Source organism: Scylla paramamosain, chromosome 9 (assembly GCF_035594125.1).
Source record: "Scylla paramamosain isolate STU-SP2022 chromosome 9, ASM3559412v1, whole genome shotgun sequence".
In the NCBI taxonomy this organism is placed as follows: Eukaryota; Metazoa; Arthropoda; class Malacostraca; order Decapoda; family Portunidae; genus Scylla; species Scylla paramamosain.
Genome location: NC_087159.1, coordinates 25405285 through 25425000, shown reverse-complemented (window position 1 = coordinate 25425000; position 19716 = coordinate 25405285). Strand labels below are relative to the sequence as shown.

General features: G+C 48.5%; 1 protein-coding gene across 1 annotated transcript in view; it reads left to right on the top strand.

Moving 5' to 3' along the window:
• Positions 1-19499, top strand: part of LOC135103748 (homeobox protein slou-like) — a 115968-nt gene extending 96469 nt beyond the window's left edge. Inside the window, exons 3-5 of the mRNA XM_064010441.1 lie at positions 965-1101; positions 17437-18409; positions 18721-19499. Coding sequence (XP_063866511.1) covers positions 17890-18409; positions 18721-19235 — 1035 coding nt within the window. The 5' untranslated portion in view covers positions 965-1101; positions 17437-17889 and the 3' untranslated portion in view covers positions 19236-19499. The remainder of the gene's footprint in view (positions 1-964; positions 1102-17436; positions 18410-18720) is intronic.
• Positions 19500-19716: the final 217 nt, after the last annotated feature.

Genomic DNA, 19716 nt, shown 5'->3' with positions numbered 1-19716 from the left:
GTGAGGAAAGATGAAAAGGAAGGGAGGGCGAGGAAGGAGGATGGGGAGAGACGAGTCAATGAGAATGGGAGGGTAGAAGGGAGGTACGGAGAGGGAGAAAGAAAAAAAGGGAGAGAAGGAAATGAGTGTGGGAGAAGGAAAAGACGAGGAGGAGGAGGAAGACCGCCACCACCACCACCACCACCACCCCCTCCTGATTACCTCCGATGACAGTTATATTAGTGGCCAGGGAGTGTCACCCCCTCTCTCTCTCTCTCTCCTCTCTCTCTCTCTCTCTCTCTCTCTCTCTCTCTCTCTCTCTCTCTCTCTCTCTCTCTCTCTCTCTCATTACAATTATTCCACGCACATTTTTTTTCAATTTTCCATCATATTTCTTACCACTTTTTCAACCTTTTCTTTGATCTCGCTTCCCTGTTCCCTCTCCCTCTCTCACTCTCACTCTCCCTCTCTCTCTCTCTGTCTCTCAGCTCACCACCTTACCTTTCCGTATATATACGAGTACATCTCCGCTGCACTCCTTCCTTCCTTCCTTCCTACATTCCCTTCCCTCTTCGCTACCTCATGCACCCTTCCGTCTTTCTACGTAATATCTTCTCCTCCATACGCTTCCCTCTACCAAGCTTCCTTCCTCCTCGCGACCCTCTCTCTCACGACCTGCTAGAGAGAGAGAGAGAGAGAGGGAGAGAGGAAGAGGAGAGGGAGAGGGTGGGAGGCAGCATCCTTCACCGCAAGACAGGCGTAACCATTCCATGAGCCGACCGTAATAGAACTGTAAGTGGCTGTCAATTAGATCTCCTCTCCCTCCCCTTCTCCCTTCCCCTTCCTTCCCCTCGCCTCCGTGTCCCTTTCGGCTGGCGAGTGCGTGACCTCGGGAAACGGTGAGGGAAGTGGTGAGGGAAGTGAGGGTAGAGCAGTCCTTCCCTCGCCCGCTGGGGATTAAGGTGGGGATTCCTACTATTTCCAGGGCTGTTAGAAGGGCGGCCGGGCTGTTGACGGCATAACGGATGGAGGAGGCGGCATCGAAAGCGGCTAATTACTGGAGACTTGCTGCAGAAGGAGGAAGAGATGCAAGAGGAGCAGAGAGAAGGAAGGATGCAAGGAGTGAGTGAGCGTTGTCTAATTCTGGTGTTGCTTTTCGTTTGTCTCTCTCTCTCTCTCTCTCTCTCTCTCTCTCTCTCTCTCTCTCTCTCTCTCTCTCTCTCTCTCTCTCTCTGGTGTTCTCTTGTGTTTTGTTCTCTGTTCTTTTGGTTAGGTGTTGGTTTCCTGGTTTGCTTGTGGTGGTGGTGGTGGTGGTGGTGGTGGTGGGTGATGATGACAGGGAGAAGGAAAGAGGAGTGTCGAAGATATTATTAACAAGGAAATGAATTACGTTGGCGAGGGTGGAGGAGAGGGAGAGGGGGGAGAACATTAAAAACAAAACAAAAAATAACAAGAATAACAAGAATAAGAACAAGAAGGAGGAGTAGAAGAGGAAGGGGAAAAAAATACTAACACAAAACTCTGATGTCGCATTTTTCTAAGCCGATGATAATGTATAGTGTGGGTAAATTCTTCTCTTATCAATTACCCTTAAATACGAGGAGCTATCGGTCACTTCCACAAACCAAGCATTATCAGAGTCACGGAGGGGCGGGAAACAAATACACGAGGAGAGACAAGAAGACACAGACGGACAAATAAAGGCAAATCACCAGCAAGCAGGGGGAGATAACACACACACACACACACACACACACACACACACACACACACACACACACACCACACACACACACACACACACACACACACACACACACACACACCACCCAATTACATCTAACAAGTTTCCTGACAGTAAAAGAAAGGGTTAAGGCAACACGAGGGGAGACAGCTGCTCCTCCTGATGTACTGCTCCTCCTCCTCCTCCTCCTCCTCTTCCTCCTCCTCCTCCTCCTCCTCCTCCTCCTCCTCCTCCGCCTCCCTCGTTGCCTCCGCCATAAGAAGCGGGGAGAATGGCAGGCGAAGAAGCGGCCGCTGACCCTGCCAAGCACCTGCTCCTTAACGAGATGGTCTGCAGGGGCGTCCTTACCTTGCCTTTACATCCACATAATCCACACACACTTAAGATCTTACTCCTTCTCCTCCTCCTCCTCCTCCTCCTCCTCCTCCTCCTCCTCCTCCTCCTCCTCCTCCTCCTCCTACTCTTGCTACCACCACCACCACTACCATTGCTAACCGATATCTTTGTTTTCTCTTTCTATTTCTGGTTATCTCTCTCTCTCTCTCTCTCTCTCTCTCTCTCTCTCTCTCTCTCTCTCTCTCTCTCTCTCTCTCTCTCTCTCTCTCTTGTAGTGTACCTGCTTCGTGTTTTTTTTTTCTTTTTCCGATTTTTCTTTCTTTAAGTTATATGTATTTTTTTTTTTATTTATTATCATGTTTTCCTCTTGTTTTTGTTGTTCTTGTTCTTTTGTTCTTATATCGTCTAGTTTTGTAGTCTGTTATTGATGATGATGATGAATAATCATTATCATCATCATCATCATCATCTTTTTCTTCTTCTTTTTCTTCTTCTTCTTCTTCTTAATTCTCCTCCTCCTCCTCCTCCTCCTCCTCCTCCTCCTCCTCCTCCTCCTCCTCCTCCTCCTCCTCCTGCAGCAGCGCCCCCGCCATCTGTCTTCCTCCCTCAAGCGACTCCCCGACACCATTTGACACGGGTGCTGCCCCTCGTAATTGTCTTCTTCTTGTCCTCACCTTACTGTGGATCCCCCTCCCCCCCCCCCTCTCTCTCTCTCTCTCTCTCTCTCTCTCTCTCTCTCTCTCTCTCTCTCTCTCCTCTCTCTCTCTCTCTCTCTCTCTCTCTCTCTCTCTCTCGCTCTCTCATTCACACTTTTTTTTTTTCGCTATGATTCCTGGTCTTAACTCTCTCCTCATGCATCCTCTCCTTCCCTCTCTCTCTCTCTCTCTCTCTCTCTCTCTCTCTCTCTCTCTCTCTCTCTCTCTCTCTCTCTCTCTCTCTCTCTCTCTCTCTCTCTCTCTCTCACTTAGTCCCTTTCCGTCTTGCTCTCCCTTCATGCTAGTCTCTTCTCACCCCCTCTCCCTCTACCTCTCCCTCTCCCTCTCCCTCTGCCTCTCTCCCTCTCCCTCTGCCTCTCTCCCTCTCCCTCTCTCCCTCTCTCACTCTCCCTTTCCCTCTCTCCCTCTCCCTCTCTCTCCAGCTCGACCACATGACGCAATTTCACGGAGATCACGACATCGGCGGGTCTTTTTTCTGATGCTTTGTTTTTGATGCGCCGGGAAGGGTTGCGGGAGGGTCTCATTAGCGAGGTTAAGCCGCGTGCACGAGGGAGGAGGAGGAGGGAGGAAAGGGAGAGTGGAGAGTGGTGAGAGAGGGAGAGTGGTGGCGGGCTTGGGCTTGGGAGTGTCGCGAGCGTCCCGTGAGTGGCTTGTTTTGAGGCTGCCTGAATGTGTGTGTGTGTGTGTGTGTGTGTGTGTGTGTGTGTGTGTGTGTGTGTGTGTGTGTGTTGCCTGGTTCCCAGAGTTGTGTTAACTAGGTTTTGTCCACAGATTATTTCAAGGAAGTTGGTGTCGTCATGTCTTCATTTTTTTCCTGCCTCTCACTGGGCTTTCAGTTCTTGGAGGATCTGTGTTCGTACCGCCGGTGCTCTCACTGCGCCCCATCCACGCAACAGTAGTCCCATAATGAAAACTAAATTCTTTCCATTATTAAAAGATGCTCGTGTAAGTGATTACATGCCATCTACTTACGTGTATAGTAGGTTTTTATATATATATATATATATATATATATATATATATATATATATATATATATATATATATATATATATATATATATATATATATATATATATATATATAAAGCCAGAGAGAGGCGAGGCAGGAGGAATAATGTGGGCCGCATAAAGGATGCAGGCCTACCCTTTGTTCGCTCCCAGGTAATCATCCGGCGGAGTGTCGCCGCCCGCGCACCGCTGCTCGGCACACACCGGGTCGCGGTTCATTTGTTTAACCGCAACAATGAACCGCGAAATGTGTATTTGTCGAAACTCAATAAGGTACTCATCACAAAAGCACGCCTCGCCGCTGCCTCAACAATGCACATTAATAACTAACAACATTCTCGATTCCCTCCCGGCAAAGCACAACGTGAAAAAAAGGAACACTCGCGCCACTACAGACGCACGCACGCACGCACACACGCAGGTCACCTTCTCTCCTCCCGCCGGAAAATGCCGCCCGTGTGTTCCCGCCCGCAGGACAGGCGACGGCAGGTGCGGTGCCTCCCATGCCCCGCCGTCAGGGTGCCCCAAGATTGAAGGGCGCGGGTGTGTGGCTGCCCCTGCGACACCCCGCCTCGTTTGATGCTCGAGTATCTGCTTAGCGGCGGAAAGACGATCCCTCAGTCGCGCCGCTGGAGACTAACATTTTGTGCATAAACTTCCTGTTCCCCCATCTCCCCCCCAGCCCTCCTCGCTGCGTCGCCCTCAGAGGTATCATCGTGTTTGTTGAAGCGACGTGCGGCAGGTGTGCGTGCGGTGACGTGACGCGGGGCACCACAAGACACGGGCAGGTGGCGCCCCGGCCTCCCGCCCATCAGCTGCGGGCTATTTCTGACACCCTCCAAGATGTGACGGTGAATAATCTGACATTTAAAACCCGTGCCCCTCGACCCGCCCCCCCAGGCTAATGATATACTGAAGAGGTGCATTATGGCCTTTGATGAGGTGCATTATGTCGCGGCTGTCTGCCTCGCGTCACCTTCAAGCGGCACCAGACCTGCACGGCGCCGCCTCACCCTCCTGCTTGAGTTGCTGCGCTTTTACTAATTTCTGGTAACAAGCGACTGTGTATACCAACACACACACACACACACACACACACACACACACACACACACACACACACACACACACACACCTAATATATGGAGTTTTGCATCCTGTATGCATATGCAAATGTAGCGGCGGTGTGCACGTGCCGCAGGTCCGCAGAATATTGCTGGTTACCATAAACACACATGCAGATGAGGCGGACAGACCCACTCACCCAGCCGCTCTCACTCCGACTCCAACCCTCCACTCCCCTCCTCTCTCCCCCGCCCGGTCCCCTCACCCCACCCCCAGGAGCATTAGAGGGATCAGGGCGTCTCCTCTGGCCCATGACACACTCATCTCCTCCTCCTCCTCCTCCTCCTCCTCCTCCTCCTCCTCCTCCTCCTCCTCCACGATGTAGCCTTCTTCGTCGTCTCCTTTTTGTGTAATTTAGTTTTTGTCTCATTTCACGGGTTCTCTCTTTGCTGTATTACGGTCTGATGTAGTGTTCCCATCAGTCCATCTGCGCGCGCGCGCACACACACACACACACACACACACACACACACACACACACACACACACACACACACACACACACACACACACACACACACACCAATAATAAAACTTCCCTCATCTCCTCTCTCACACAACTTACTACACACAACTCGCTGTCCTCCGGTCGGTCCTCCCACGCAACCGATCCAGCAGGAGCAGCAGCAGCAGCAGCAGCTGGAGGCTTAGCGGAGTCCAGCAGGCGAGCAAGGGGGCGGCGCTGCTTCCCCTCCCTGCCCTGAGCCTCGGCAGCGGCGGGGTCCTAAGCCGCCGCCGCCGTTTTACCGACAACAATCCATTAAGACGGTGATCGTGAGCCGGACAGAGTCTCCCGGCGGAGCTGATGCGCGGGTATCAATGACGCAATAAATTGACCCTCTTCTAAACCGCCCTAAAATAATGACTCCCTTTTGTGTCACGAATATAAAGCGATATATTCGTTCGACTTCAATTTTCCTGGCTATTTGGAGTCACTGAGGTAGAAAAATGGTTCAAATTTAAATGCAAAATCCCATCAGATAATGACTGCTCGAGTGCGCGGGAAGTGAGAACCAATTTTCCGGTGGCGGGACAGAAATGGCGGCACAAGTGGGGGAACCGTTTTTTATTTTGGCGCGCGGGGGAAAAAAGAAGAGGGTGTAGACCTTAAAAAAGACGAGGACTGCCTTAAAAGGGACGGACGGAGTGCCGCGTCTGGAAGGGAACCCGATTATCGCTGAGAGCCTCGAGTTGTTTGATTTAGGAAGAAGATGAAGAAGAAAAAGAAGATCCCGCCCAAGAAAGTTTTGGACGCGTGTTCGAGTCACGTCCATGAATGGCGGCGGCGGATCCCCAAGCCCGGAGAGTCTGTCCCGCAAATCGATCTTCATTTGTTTATCTGTCGTTTTATCTCTCTTTCACTTTCCGGGATTGCTTTTACCTGACGATTCGGTGTTTTTGTGTCATATTCTTCTATTATCTACTGGCGGAAGTGCTTTTGCTTGATGATTTGCTAACTTTCGTAATATCATCTTCTATCTACTGACGATATTACTTCTACGTATTTGACGATTCAGTATCTTTCGCGTCATCATCCATCTACTGACGAAGGCAAGAACTGTTCTACCTCAAAGTGGGTGACTCCTCGCCTCTCTCCACGCCTTATATTGGGAAAAACCATTCACTCTAACACCCCACTCACTCCCCACTCCTCCCTGCTCCCTACTCCTCACCCAGGCTTAAGAAACAGCGGAGGTAGAGAGGGAGAGCGAAGAGAAAGGAGAAAGGGAGGAATACCACTGAAGATAGGGAAAGAATGGGGCAACGGAGAGAGATGGGAGGGAAAAAGAAAGGAGGAAATGGAGCTTGTGGGAGGACTGAGGAAGGAAAGAGAGGAGAGAAGGAAAAAGGTGAAGAGGTAGAGAGAGGGAGCAAAGGAGGAAGGACGTGAGTGAAAGTGTAGAGGAAGAAACAAGAACACAGAAGGAACGAGAAGGAAATGGAAGAGTGGCAGGAAGACACGAGGCAGGAAGAGAGGGAATGGGAGAGGAAGGGAAAGGAGCAAAGATGGAAGAATGGAGAGAGGAGTGAAAGGGAGGGAAAAAGGAAGAGAAAAGAGAAAACGGGAAAGAGAGAGAGTTGGTTATTGTAGTAAATGTCACTACTACTACAACTACTACTACTACTACTACTACTACTACTACTACTACTACTACTACTACTACTACTACTACTACTACTACTACTACTACTACTACTACTACTACTACTACTACTACTACTACTACTACTACTACTACCACCACCAATTTAACCCTTCCTCTCATTCTTCCCTTTACCTTTCCTCCTTTCTCCTTCAGCTTCGAACTCTCCCATCCCTTCTTGTTGTCTTGTTTTCTTCTCTTATCCTGCTTCTTCCCTCTCATTTCCTTTCTGTCATCCTCCTGCTCCTACTATTACTACTACTACTACTACTACTACTACTACTACTACTACTACTACTACTACTACTACTACTACTACTACTACTACTACTACTACTGCTTCTTCTTCATTCCTACCACAGATAACCACAGATAGCCACAGTTAACCGCAGCCTTCTCTACATTTCCGCCACTCAGCAGCATCTACAGCCTCGCCAGTCACTTCCCAAGCCCGTCAGTTAGTCCTCCAGCTCGCCAGTCAGTCCCTCTGCGCGCCACCACCACCACCACCACCAGCCACTCCGTCAGCCTCGCCTAACTCCCGAGCACCGACGCCCGCTTGCCGCTACCAGCCAGCCGAGCCCATCACCTCCGCTGTGTCCGCCTGTGCTGCCCCTTCGTCTTTATGCTACGGGTTTACCTCTAACTTGAAATTGCATGCAGACTGCAAATTGGGCCTCGAACTGACCGGGCCCGAACCGAACCGAACTAAACCGAACCCGAAGTGAACTGAAGCGAACTGAACTAATTCACGCCCACGCCCGCATGTTGGTTCGCTTCTCTGGCCGTGAGTTGTGGGCGTCACCGGTGCTAATGTCACGTGATTGTCGGTTGGGAAAAAAGGGGGGAAGAGGAAAGAAGGAAAAAAAAATACTTGCCTCGTGAAAATGAAGCGCAATGAGGAAATGAGAAGGAAAAGAATGACTCGTCTTATGAAAATGGAAGGGATGAGGAAAGAAAGAAAAGAATTAATAGGAATGAGGAAAGGGGAAGGAAAACAATGACTCCTCCTGAAAATAAAGAGGATGAGGAAAGGAGAAAGAAAAGGATGAGATGTCTGTAAAAAAAAAAGTAAAAAAATCAGGAAAGGAGAAGGAAAAGAAAACAATGATCTGTCTGTGAAAAAGAAAACAATATATAAAAAAAATAGAAGGAATGAGGAAAGAAGAAGGGAAAAGGATGAAATGTCTGTGAAAAGAAAAAAACAATGAGAAAAGGAGAAAGAAAAGAAAAGAATGAGGTCTGTGAGGAAAAAAAATAAAAAAATAAATAAATAAAATGAGAAAAGGAGAAGGAAGGGAATAAGGAAAGGAGGAGGGAAGGAATGAGCTGCTCCCTAAAAAATAAAAGCAAAATGCGCTACTAACACTGATTTGGTCGCCTTTTTTTGTAGCCGACCCGCGGGACTAATAAGCCGATAATGGCGGCATCAACATGCACGCTGCCCCTCCCCTCATTTAGCCCCCCTCACTCTTACACCCCTCCCCTCACCTCACCTTTCCTCCTTTCCCTCCTTCCACCTCTCCCCCCTTGGCTCTGACGCTTCCATCCCTCCCTGTAGCTCTCTCTCTCTCTCTCTCTCTCTCTCTCTCTCTCTCTCTCTCTCTCTCTCTCTCTCTCTCTCTCTCTCTCTCTCTCTCTCTCTCTCTCTCTCTCTTTCTCCTTCCCTGATTTTCTCTTCCTCTTCCCTATTTCTTCTACCTTTGGTTTTCTCATCATTATCATCTTTTCTTTCTTTATCCTGCTTTTCCCCTCTTCATCCTTTCCTTTCCCTCTTTCCTTTCCACTTTCGTTTTCCCTTCCTATTCATTCCTATTTCTCTCTCCTCTTATCCCTCCTATTCTCTCGTTCTCTTCCTCTTTTTTTTCCTCCTTTCCTATCCTTCTCTTTCTCATTTCTTCTCTTATTCTCATGCTCTTCTTCCCCCAATCCTCTGCAGTCACTTTTAATTTTCTTCCTTTTCCTTTCTCTTCTTTTCCTTTCCTCTCTTCCCCTCAACGGCCACCTCCCTTTTGTTGATTCTCTTCAAACTTTTTTTTGTTTGTTTGTTTTCACCTTGATGGTAATGGCGGTCATTATGTCGCTTCCGAGTTCGTTTGTCAGAGAATCGAGCACAAAACGATGCAGGGGAGAGAGAGAGAGAGAGAGAGAGAGAGAGAGAGAGAGAGAGAGAGAGAGAGAGAGAGAGAGAGAGAGAGAGAGAGAGAGAGAGGGGGGGGGGGGGGAATTCGATGGGGAGGGTATTTTAAGCGTTTTCAAACTTTACTACAAAATATCTCTTTTTTTTTCCTCCCCTCCTCTTCTTCCTTCTCTCTCCCCCTTACTCGCCTCCCTCCGCTCCTCACACCCAGCTCCTCCTCGCTCGTCTCTCTCACCAGCACTTCACCTGAATCAATGGACATTTTTTTTTCTATGTATTTCATATCGCACAGGAAGAGTTCGTGTTACAAGTTAGTTAAATACATAGACAAACACCTGTACTGCAGTCTTCGGTGTTTTAATTGTATATTTCTAAGTCTTCATTGCAAAATGTGCCACCAGCAGGAAGGACGGCAGCAGTGCAGGCTTCCCGCGCCGCAGCAAGCACTCAGGGGCGCGAGTGCTTCAGGGGTTGGAGTGTGAAGCGCGGCACTCACCAGCGGGGCGGCGGCGGCGGCTCTATCCCTAAATGAGTTGTAGTTACTGTGACGCAGCGGAAGTCAAGAGGTCGTGCTGCTACTCGGGACAGATTGGTTGGTCGTCTCCGCCCTCCCTCACCCCTCTCTGGTTGCCACTCCACCTCCCTTCCCCGCCACACGACCCACTCCTCCATTACTTACTCCCAGCCTGACAGTAAACAGTGGCGGAGACCTGACCCCGTGTGACCCGCGGTGGTGGGGGTCATCTCTTCCTCAGAAAGACGAGCTGGTTGCCCTCTTCCTCACCAGAAACTAATGGCCGCCATTGTCCACAAATTGGCGGTGTTGGATGGCGGATCACCTGCCGCAGGCCGGGCCGGAGCCCCGCGGCGGGCTGGGCGGCGCGGTACCTCGGGTGTTCATCACCAAAGCGAAACCCTGACATGAACGAGCCGCTGTTCTCAGGCGACCCACGGAACCACGGCGAGGCGGACACAGGAAGCCGCCGCCACCCGGGACAGGCAGGACGGGACGAGACTCATTCCGGTGGTGATGGTGGTGGTGGGGTGAGGGCCACGTCATAATTACGTAACGATGGCACAGCTGGTGGTGAGCCGCTGATGTACAGGGGTGTCAGTAAATTTGTAATGAATATTGGAAAGAAACAGCTTTACTCACTCGCATTGCTAAAAACACAGATATTTCCGTCTAGCATGACTCCTCGCTGCGCCAGGTAAAAAGTGTCCCTCGAGGTCCAGAAGCTGAAGATCCGACTCAGCGGTAAAGGTTTCTCGGTGTCGCTGCTGCTGGGTGCGGGGCGGCCCGGACCCTCCACCCCACCACCCCAGGAGGACCGCCGCGAGCCGCCTTGGCCCCCTCGTCGCGCCATCCTGTTTGGTGCTCATCCTCGATTGATTTTCAAAGGTGCCCAGAGTACAATCGATCTCTCCCTTCGCCCACCGTCTCCACCCACCGCCGCCTCCCACCGCCGCCTCCCACCGTCACCAGCCCGCCGTCCATCCTGACCCATCCCGGCCGTCCCCTCGACGCGCATCCCGTACCCTCCCGCTCGTCCCACACCGCGCCTCTCTCCCTTGCTTCTCTGGTCTCCTGTGTAAAACTCTCCGCCTTTAGATCATTCAGGAGAAGAACTAAAGAGTGGCGACGATGCTTGCTGGGAGTACGATCAGAGAGAGAGAGAGAGAGGAGAGAGAGAGAGAGAGAGAGAGAGAGAGAGAGAGAGAGAGAGAGAGAGAGAGAGAGAGAGAGAGAGAGAGAGAGAGCGTGGGTGGCAGTAAAGCGAACGAATAGAAATGACGAATAGGAAGTTTGAGTTGGTGTGTGTGAAAAGATTATAATATGAATCAAGTGACTTCAAATGGCTTACCATAGAAGGATTAAACCACTTCGCGTACAAAAGAGCAAGGTGGAGGAGGCAGCGTCCGCCCCCGACCCTTGCAGCCCTTACCCACAAACTCCTGCATTCCTCAGGGTGAAGCATGGAGGCTCAGGGGAGGAGTCTGACCAACTACGGATTAGGAGGAGAGATGCATGTCAGTTCCTCTCCTCGCCTCGGTGCCTCTGCTGCTTCTTCCCCCGTCAGAAGTATTTGGTGAGGGCTCGGGACTTCGTGGGTGTTGTGACAGGCAGGCAGACAACACAGGGGAAAAAAAATAGGGAGAGAAATACCTTACTTTGATGAAACACTTGATATCAGTTATTCCGTCAGTATGAGTCTTGGGAAAGCTGCGTTGTGCTGCGTTGTGTTGCGTTGTGTTGCGTTGCATTGAGAACATAGAGATATAAGGGAAGCTGCAAGAATCCATTAGGCCTACAAGTGGCAGTCCCTGTACGAAATATACCTGCCTGTTTCCATCTATCATCCCCATCCATAAATTTGTCTCATCTTTTAAAACTCCCTAATAACTCAGCGCCAACAACCTGATTACATTAATAGTCTATATCTCGCCTTTCTAGCAGCACTTCTTAATGTGATATGGGTTCTATTTTTTTTTTTTTTTGTCCATATATTTTTTTCTATATTCTTATTTTCTCATTCTTTTTCATCTTAACGTATCTATTTATCTGTCTCTGCCTGTCTGTCTGTCTATCTGTCTATTTATCTGTCTATTTATCTATCTATCTATCTGTCTGTGTCTGTGTATCTATCTATCTATCTATCTACGAACTGAAGACGGGTTGGCAAGGGGCAAGAGGGAAGACGGAGGAGCCGTATGTGTGAGGCTCGTGAAGTGTTCGAGAGTACGTGTATAGTTTACTTGACTTACGGTAACGAAGGGAAGTTTGCACCAATCTGTTAGCGCAGGTATTGTTCCGATGTGGATATTGCAGTGAAGGCGCCACGCGAGGCAACACCGATTAGCGAGGGGAGGAGCCTTGATGTGTCCGCCGGGCCGCTCGTGTAGGAGGAAATGGTAAACTGACGAAGGAAAGCATTACATCTAAAAATAAATAAATAAATAAATAAATAAATAAAATAGGTCCATTCTTGTATTATCTTTTCCTTTCCTTATTAACTTCATATTATTCATCGTCCGTATTATTCACATGTCAGTTGGTTCCACACACACACACACACACACCACACACACACACACACACACACACCACACACACACACACACACACACACACACACACACACACACACACACACACACACACACACACACGTACGCACGCACGCACGCATCGGAAAGCCGCGACAAAGAAATGGTTTTGAAATTACCATGAGGGTGGCTCGGGTGTCTTCCGCGGTCAGGCCAAGGCGAGGTGACACTGACATGACCCGGGGCGCTGGGTCACAGGGTCGCCACGCCCTGACGCCGTGACGGAGAGGAGGAAAAGGAGGAGAAGGAAAAGAAGCAAGAGAATGAGAAACACCAAGACAGACTAGGAAAAGAGGAAGTGGTGTAAAAAAAATATTGTGAGGATGATAAAAGTAAGCAGCAAGGTTGTGTGTGTGTGTGTGTGTGTGTGTGTGTGTGTGTGTGTGTGTGTGTGTGTGTGTGTAAGTTATCGATGTTGTGTAAGGGAGTTTGTTTGTGTAGAGGTGTAGTGGCAGGAGTTGTGTATCATTGTTACCTTGGCCTCCCGCGCCGAGGCCTCTTGCTGCGATACTGCGGCGCCATATGGCCTGGTCTTTGCAGTGCCTTTCAGTCAGTAAATCTTTGTCTATCTGCATCTATCTATCTATTTTTTTCTTCTTTCTCTCTTTCTTTATCTATCTATCTATCTATCTATTTATCTATCTATCTACCTGCCTACCTACTTAACAATCTTCATACCTATCTATCTATTTATGTATCAGTTTATCTCGTATCCATACCACGTCTCCAGCTGTGCGTGTCACTGGCTCTCAGCTCCTTTTCCCGTTCATGTCACTAAACTCCGCCGCTTCTAGTCTTGTGCTGTGTCTTCACGCAGGAGAGGCGAGTGGCCGGACTTCACCACTAAAGACCTGACCACTTCCTCCTCTCCGGCACCATAAAAATAAATAAATTGATAAAAACAACAATAATAAAACGAGTAAATAAAAAAAAATAACAAAAACTATAATTAATCCCCTTATTTATTGCTGATGTTCTGTTCTGATGTAAAATAATGAACGTCTAAATTAAGCAACGCATTAATTGACAGGTAAATTAATAGAGGAAGAGTGAATATATGAGAAATTAATTGATGTGTGTGTGTGTGTGTGTTGTGTGTGTGTGTGTGAATAAATAGGTCATAAGAAGAATAAACAAAATACAGGCAGAGGTGAATAAACTGAGAGTTGTAGAGACCTTAATATTATAATGTCATTGTTATTACTTGTTTATGAACCACGCAATTAACTGCGCCGAGGGAGAAAAACATTTAAGTTCACTGACACACACACACACACACACACACACACACACACACACACACACACACACACACACACACACACACACACACACACACACACACACACACACACACACACACACACACACACACACACACACACACACACACACACACTCACTAATTGAGGTTGTGATCCTCCTGAGGGTGGGACAGACAGAAGAGGAATACGAAGGCAAGGACGAGGAGGTGGAAAACGAGGGCAAGGACGAAGAAGAGGAAGAGGAGGAGGAAGAAAAACACAAGAATGACGTGGAGGAGGAGAAGGACGAAAAAAAAGGGATAAGAAGAAGGATAACGAAGAGGAGTAGAACGCCCAGGAGCAAGAAGGAGGTCAAGAACGAGAAGGAGTAGAAGAAAAGAAGGAAGTAGACGACGATAAGAACGAGAGCAAGAAGTAGGAAGAGGATTAAAACTGTTATCTTAAAGTATGCACTGAACAAAACGACACCAAATCAATACACCCGTGAAAGTGAAAGCCTTTTTATTTATTTTGTTTATTTACCATTTATTTACATATGTATCTTTGTATTCATTCATTCATTCAATCATTCACGTACTCATTCATTCATTGTTGTTTTATTTTGCTTTATTTTATATATGTTTACTTATTAATTTTTCTTTCCTTTTTTTTTTTTTTTGCAACGTGACATTTTGTATTACTTCGTACGTTCTTGTTATTATTATTATTACGTTGCGTATTTACACGTGTCCAAAGTCAGTCATTCCTTCATTTCAAGCTGCAATGAACGCCAACTACAAATAAAAGGTACAATACTTCTTCAATTCTTAGAACGGTTATTATTTTTACAAGGAGAAAATGTGTCAGAGAGAGAGAGAGAGAGAGAGAGAGAGAGAGAGAGAGAGAGAGAGAGAGAGAGAGAGAGAGAGAGAGAGAGAGAGAAAATGATGATGAGGGGACCAGCACCCAGGGGAGGAAGGAGGAGGAGGAGGAGGAGGAGGAGGAGGAGGAGGAGGAGGAGGAGGAGACTTGAAAGAAAAACTGAGGAAAGGGTTAGAGATAGAGATAGAGAGAAAGAGAAAAGTGAGGAAGGTGTTAGAGAGAGAGAGAGAGAGAGAGAGAGAGAGAATTAATAGTTCGAAATAAAAATAAATAAATAAAAAAAACCCAATTCATAATAAATAAAAGCGAACATAAACTTCCATATTATTACTCTCTCTCTCTCTCTCTCTCTCTCTCTCTCTCTCTCTCTCTCTCTCTCTCTCTCTCTCTCTCTCTCTCTCTCTCTCTCTCTCCCATCAAAAAGTATCTCGTCGCTCCATAATACTGCGTCATAATTAATATCTAATGTCCTTAAGAGCGATAATTGGCGTGTAAAGAAAACGTGGCGTGGTATAAATGACCTCTGTTTGTGTCATTTGAATAAGTAATGGATGTAATAATAGCACTGCGGTGACCCTTTGTATGTGTGGCTCTCTCTCTCTCTCTCTCTCTCTCTCTCTCTCTCTCTCTCTCTCTCTCTCTCTATGTTCATTTCACCTTGATTAATTCTTTTAAAACCTCATATATCACCTTCTCTCTCCCTCTTTCATGTTTTTTTTTACTATTATTATTATTTTCATTTTATTTTCTCTCTCTCCACGTTTAATATCTCTTATGATTTTAGTATTTTCATGAGTAACACCAAACACATTCATTCATTTTCTATTCCTGTGCTCGCTGACGTCTTCTGTGTTCGAGCTTCTCATTTAGTTAAAGACAAGTTAGTTTTTAGTATTAGGATTCAAGTGCGTTACGTTTTGGAGTGCCCTAAGTCCCTCCCGGTGAAAAGTCCCTATGGTTTGCTTGAAGTAGTGTTTCGTTTTTGTTGCGTCAGGTCTTTTAAGTGTCTCGATCTCCCTCCCAGTGGAAAAGTCCCTATGGTTTGCTTGAGGTCCTTGAAGTAGTTTTTATTTATTTATTTATTTATTTTATTTATTTATTTATTTATTTATTCATTTTTATTTTTTTTTTATCCTTGTGCGTCAGTTAAGTATTTCGATTTTGCTCCCGGTGAAAAGTCCCCATGGTTTGCTTCAGGCCCGCGATTTGGTGTCCGTCTTAAGTCCGTAAGCAGAAAGGAAGAACTCTAACATCCCTAAGACGACCTTGGGGAATGATGTGGTCGTTCTTCATTGTGGGAGTTGTTCACATAATACCATTTTTTCTGTAATTATTAGTGTTTTCCGTATTTGTTAATGATGTTTGTCTTTTGCATGTGAATTGAATATAAGGGCTGAGTTCTGAGAGGTAAATGCGTTGCTACACACACACACACACACACACACACACACACACACACACACACACACACACACACACACACACACACACACACACACACACACACATTTGTACATATTTGCGCCATGCTCTTAGCCACTCAGCCATTAATAAATCTTTTACGTCATGGAGGTTAATTCGCTAACACATCTGGATGACTGAAAATATTTACTCGTTATACACCAACAGATGAATATGTATGGTATTGTCGCATCCGGCCTCCTCCTCCTCCTCCTCCTCCTCCTCCTCCTCCTCCTCCTCCTCCTCCTCCTCCTCCTCCTCCTCCTCCTCCTCCTCCTCCTCCCTTCTCCATCCTTTTCTTCATCCTCCTCCTCATCTTTTACTTTTTCTCCCGTCTCTCTCAACTTTATTCTTTTCTTCCTCTTCCTCGTCTTTTACTTTTCTCTTCCTTATCTTACTTCTTCATTGTCTTCCTCTTCGTCATTCTTCATTTTTCTCCCCTTCACCTCTCTCTCTCACTCCTTTATTCCTTCTCTTCTTCCTCTTCCTCATCCTTAATTTTTCTATTCTCTACCTCTCTCATTCTTTTCATCTTCATCCTTATCCCTCACTCCTCCCTTGTATCTCCCTTCTTTATTCTCCTCTTCCTCACAATCATCCTAACACTTTTTCTCCTTCTGTATTCTTCCTCATTTTTTTTTTCTTTTCCTGTCTCGCTGTTCCTCTTCCGTCGCTCCCTTCTCGCCATCTCATTATATTCTTCACAAGTGGCGCGGCTTTGGAGGAATCTCAAGAATACCAATCTTAGTACCATCGTTATGTCTCTCTCTCTCTCTCTCTCTCTCTCTCTCTCTCTCTCTCTCTCTCTCTCTCTCTCTCTCTCTCTCACGGCGTCATTTGTATCGCACCACCGCCGCCTTGCCCCATAATCGCTCCTTCGCCCCCACAATCTCTATTCTTGTCCATCTCCATTTCCTTTCCAATCTATTCCCTCAACCGCTCTTTTCTTCCTCCCCACGCATTCACTCGTCCCTTCAATCCTCTCCCCTCCTCTCCTCACTCTCCCGCCCCGCCTGCCCTCCTCCTTCCCTCCTCCTCGGTGTTAATTAAAACCCTGGGGAAGAAACAAACAGCGGCGTGAAGATAATAATCTTGCCAGGAGTTAATCTCGCCTGATAACCTTACACGCCCGAGCAGCCGCAGATCATCCCCCCCCCCTTGTCCCCACTCTCCCCGCCCTCTCCCCGGTCTCTCACTCTTGGTTAATGAGCTGCTCTCTCCCCTCTCTCCCCGCCCCGCCTCTCGCCCCTCGCCCCCCTTCCCCCGCGCTGTGGTTACCCAGCCCCAAACAAAGTGCTTCAAAGTGGGCGAAGTGAGTAAAGTTTAGGCGGGTGTCCGCGGGGCTGTAAATGTAAGCCACGGGTTGAATTCGAGTTTAGGCGGGAAAATTATGTTTGTTCAGGGGGCCCCGAGTGGCGCTTCCCGCCGACATGTCGAAAAGCTCAGGGGTAACGTAGGTGTGAAATGGAATTCTTGACGAGGTAATCGTATTTTCGCATCATCATTAACCGGGCGATGATTCTTTTACCATCTCTCCTCCTCTGCAGTCACTCTCAGCCAATCACGTGGAGGATCACAATCATCCTCTGTAAACAATCCACTTCAGCCACTCACAGGCCGCGTCGCATCTCCCCTAGCGTTGCGCGGGCCAATCAGCGTGGAGTGTGTATCACGGATCAATCTCTCTGGACCAATGGCAAGTGTGTTTAGATAAGTAGGGATTTCAGTAGCCAATTACTGTCGTCATTAAGTTGGGTGAAGCCTCATTTGGTAAACTCGCCCCATGGCTCGGGAGTTGTTTAGCAACATCAAATATATCATCTGACACAGAAGAGGAGAGGTTAGTTGCTCGCTGCGAGCCGCGTGGAGCAGACGTGAGGAGTGAGGCGCGCTGCGAGGCTGTGACTGGCGGCGTGACGGAGTGACGCTTGTGTTCCCGACCCTCGCGATGAAGTGTTCTGCTGCCCAGTGCTAGAAAACAAGCCACACACAGTTTTAACATGGATTCTAGATCAGTTTCTCCGGACTCTGTGTCGCCCAGAGGCCAGCCCCACCAGGTGCCCCAGGCTCCGCTGCTTCCCGCCACCGCCGCCCCTGCCGCTGCCGCCTCGCCCATAGATCTCAGCTACTCTGTCGTCTCCAAACTCAGCCTGAGCACCCCGCGGTCCACCACTCCCACCACGACCCTCACCGGCGCCTCTGCCAAGACAACACATAGTGACCCAACCTCAACGTGCACCACCACCACCACGACCCACAGTGACTCCAGCACGGCCCCTGACTCACGCCAGCACCAGCAGGCGTCGGGGGAATGCCAGGATGCCAGCAGCAGCCCCGCGTCCTGCTGCGGCGAGGCCAAGACACACAACACGGAGGCGGGGGGAGGCAGACACACTTCCTTCTCAGTCATGGACATTCTTGACCCCAATAAATTTGTGGGACGCCTTCAGGTGACTTCCAGCGAGGTGACGTCCTCCATAGACGACGCCAGCCTGCACCCAGACACGTCAGCCGCGTGTGGTGAGTGCCCTGCACGGATGTTGCTCCCGGTCTTATGTAGGGCAGGGACAGGAAAGTCTGTTTGTTTGGTACTCTAATAAAATATCAATGTTCTATCTTGTATTTTCTTGAGAAAAACTGTTCTTCATAATTCTGCATATATATATATATATATATATATATATATATATATATATATATATATATATATATATATATATATATATATATATATATATATATATATATATATATATATATAAAATCATGCATGTAGGAGAACGCCTCTCTGGGCTCCAGGGAAGGCCGCTAATATTTTGTGCAATACGCAGATTCAGACTCTGAGCTGAGCGTCGGCGGCGGCGGCGGCAGCGACGAGGGAGGCGACGACTGTGGGGACGACAAAGCTGGTAAGGACATGGACGAGGTGGGCGGCGGAGCGGCCAAGAAAAGGCGATGCGACGCGGGCGGCGGCAAGCCCCGGCGGGCGCGCACCGCCTTCACCTACGAGCAGCTGGTGTCGCTGGAGAACAAGTTCAAACACACTCGGTACCTGAGCGTGTGTGAGAGACTCAACCTGGCGCTGGCACTCAACCTGACAGAGACGCAGGTCAAGATCTGGTTCCAGAACCGACGCACCAAGTGGAAGAAGCAAAACCCGGGGTGCGACGTGAACCAGCCCACGCAGCCCCCCAGCCCGCCCAGCATGCTGACCTACCCTGGGGGCATGGGCCCGCCGCTCCTGTGTCCCACCCCATTGGCATATTTGGGCGGCAATGGCGGTCCCGCCGGCACCTCCATCCCCGCCCACCTCACCGCCCTCTACCTCCACCACCTCAAGAACTGACAGGCCGCGCCCCAGTCCTGCACTCCGCGTGCGGCAGGTCCCCGCCCTTCCGCTGCGGTTCCCGGTCTGCACGCGCCCCGCCCAGGGCAGCCGGCGTGCCGCGGGAGAACAGGCTGAGCTCGGCCGCCGCACCGCCTGGTCAAATACCAAAGTGTATGTCTGTCTGTATATTACAGTGTGTAAGTCGTGTCGGTGTTCTGCCGCGCCGCTCACAGGCGTCCCTATTGTTATATATTTAAATAAATTTTATTTAACATATTTCAATGATAGTGTTTTGCAATGCTACTTTTACTTTTCCTTTGGAGAGGTAGTGGTGTAGTTGTGGGGAGGAGCCACCCGCTGGAGGCCACTGGGGCTGAGCAAGGCTAATAATGGACGAAATTGAAATAGACAAAATTAAGGAAATGTAAGGAGATGGAACAGGCAGGGGACACCAATGACGTGTTCTTAAAACTTGAATTATTTTTAATACAAAAGGAGA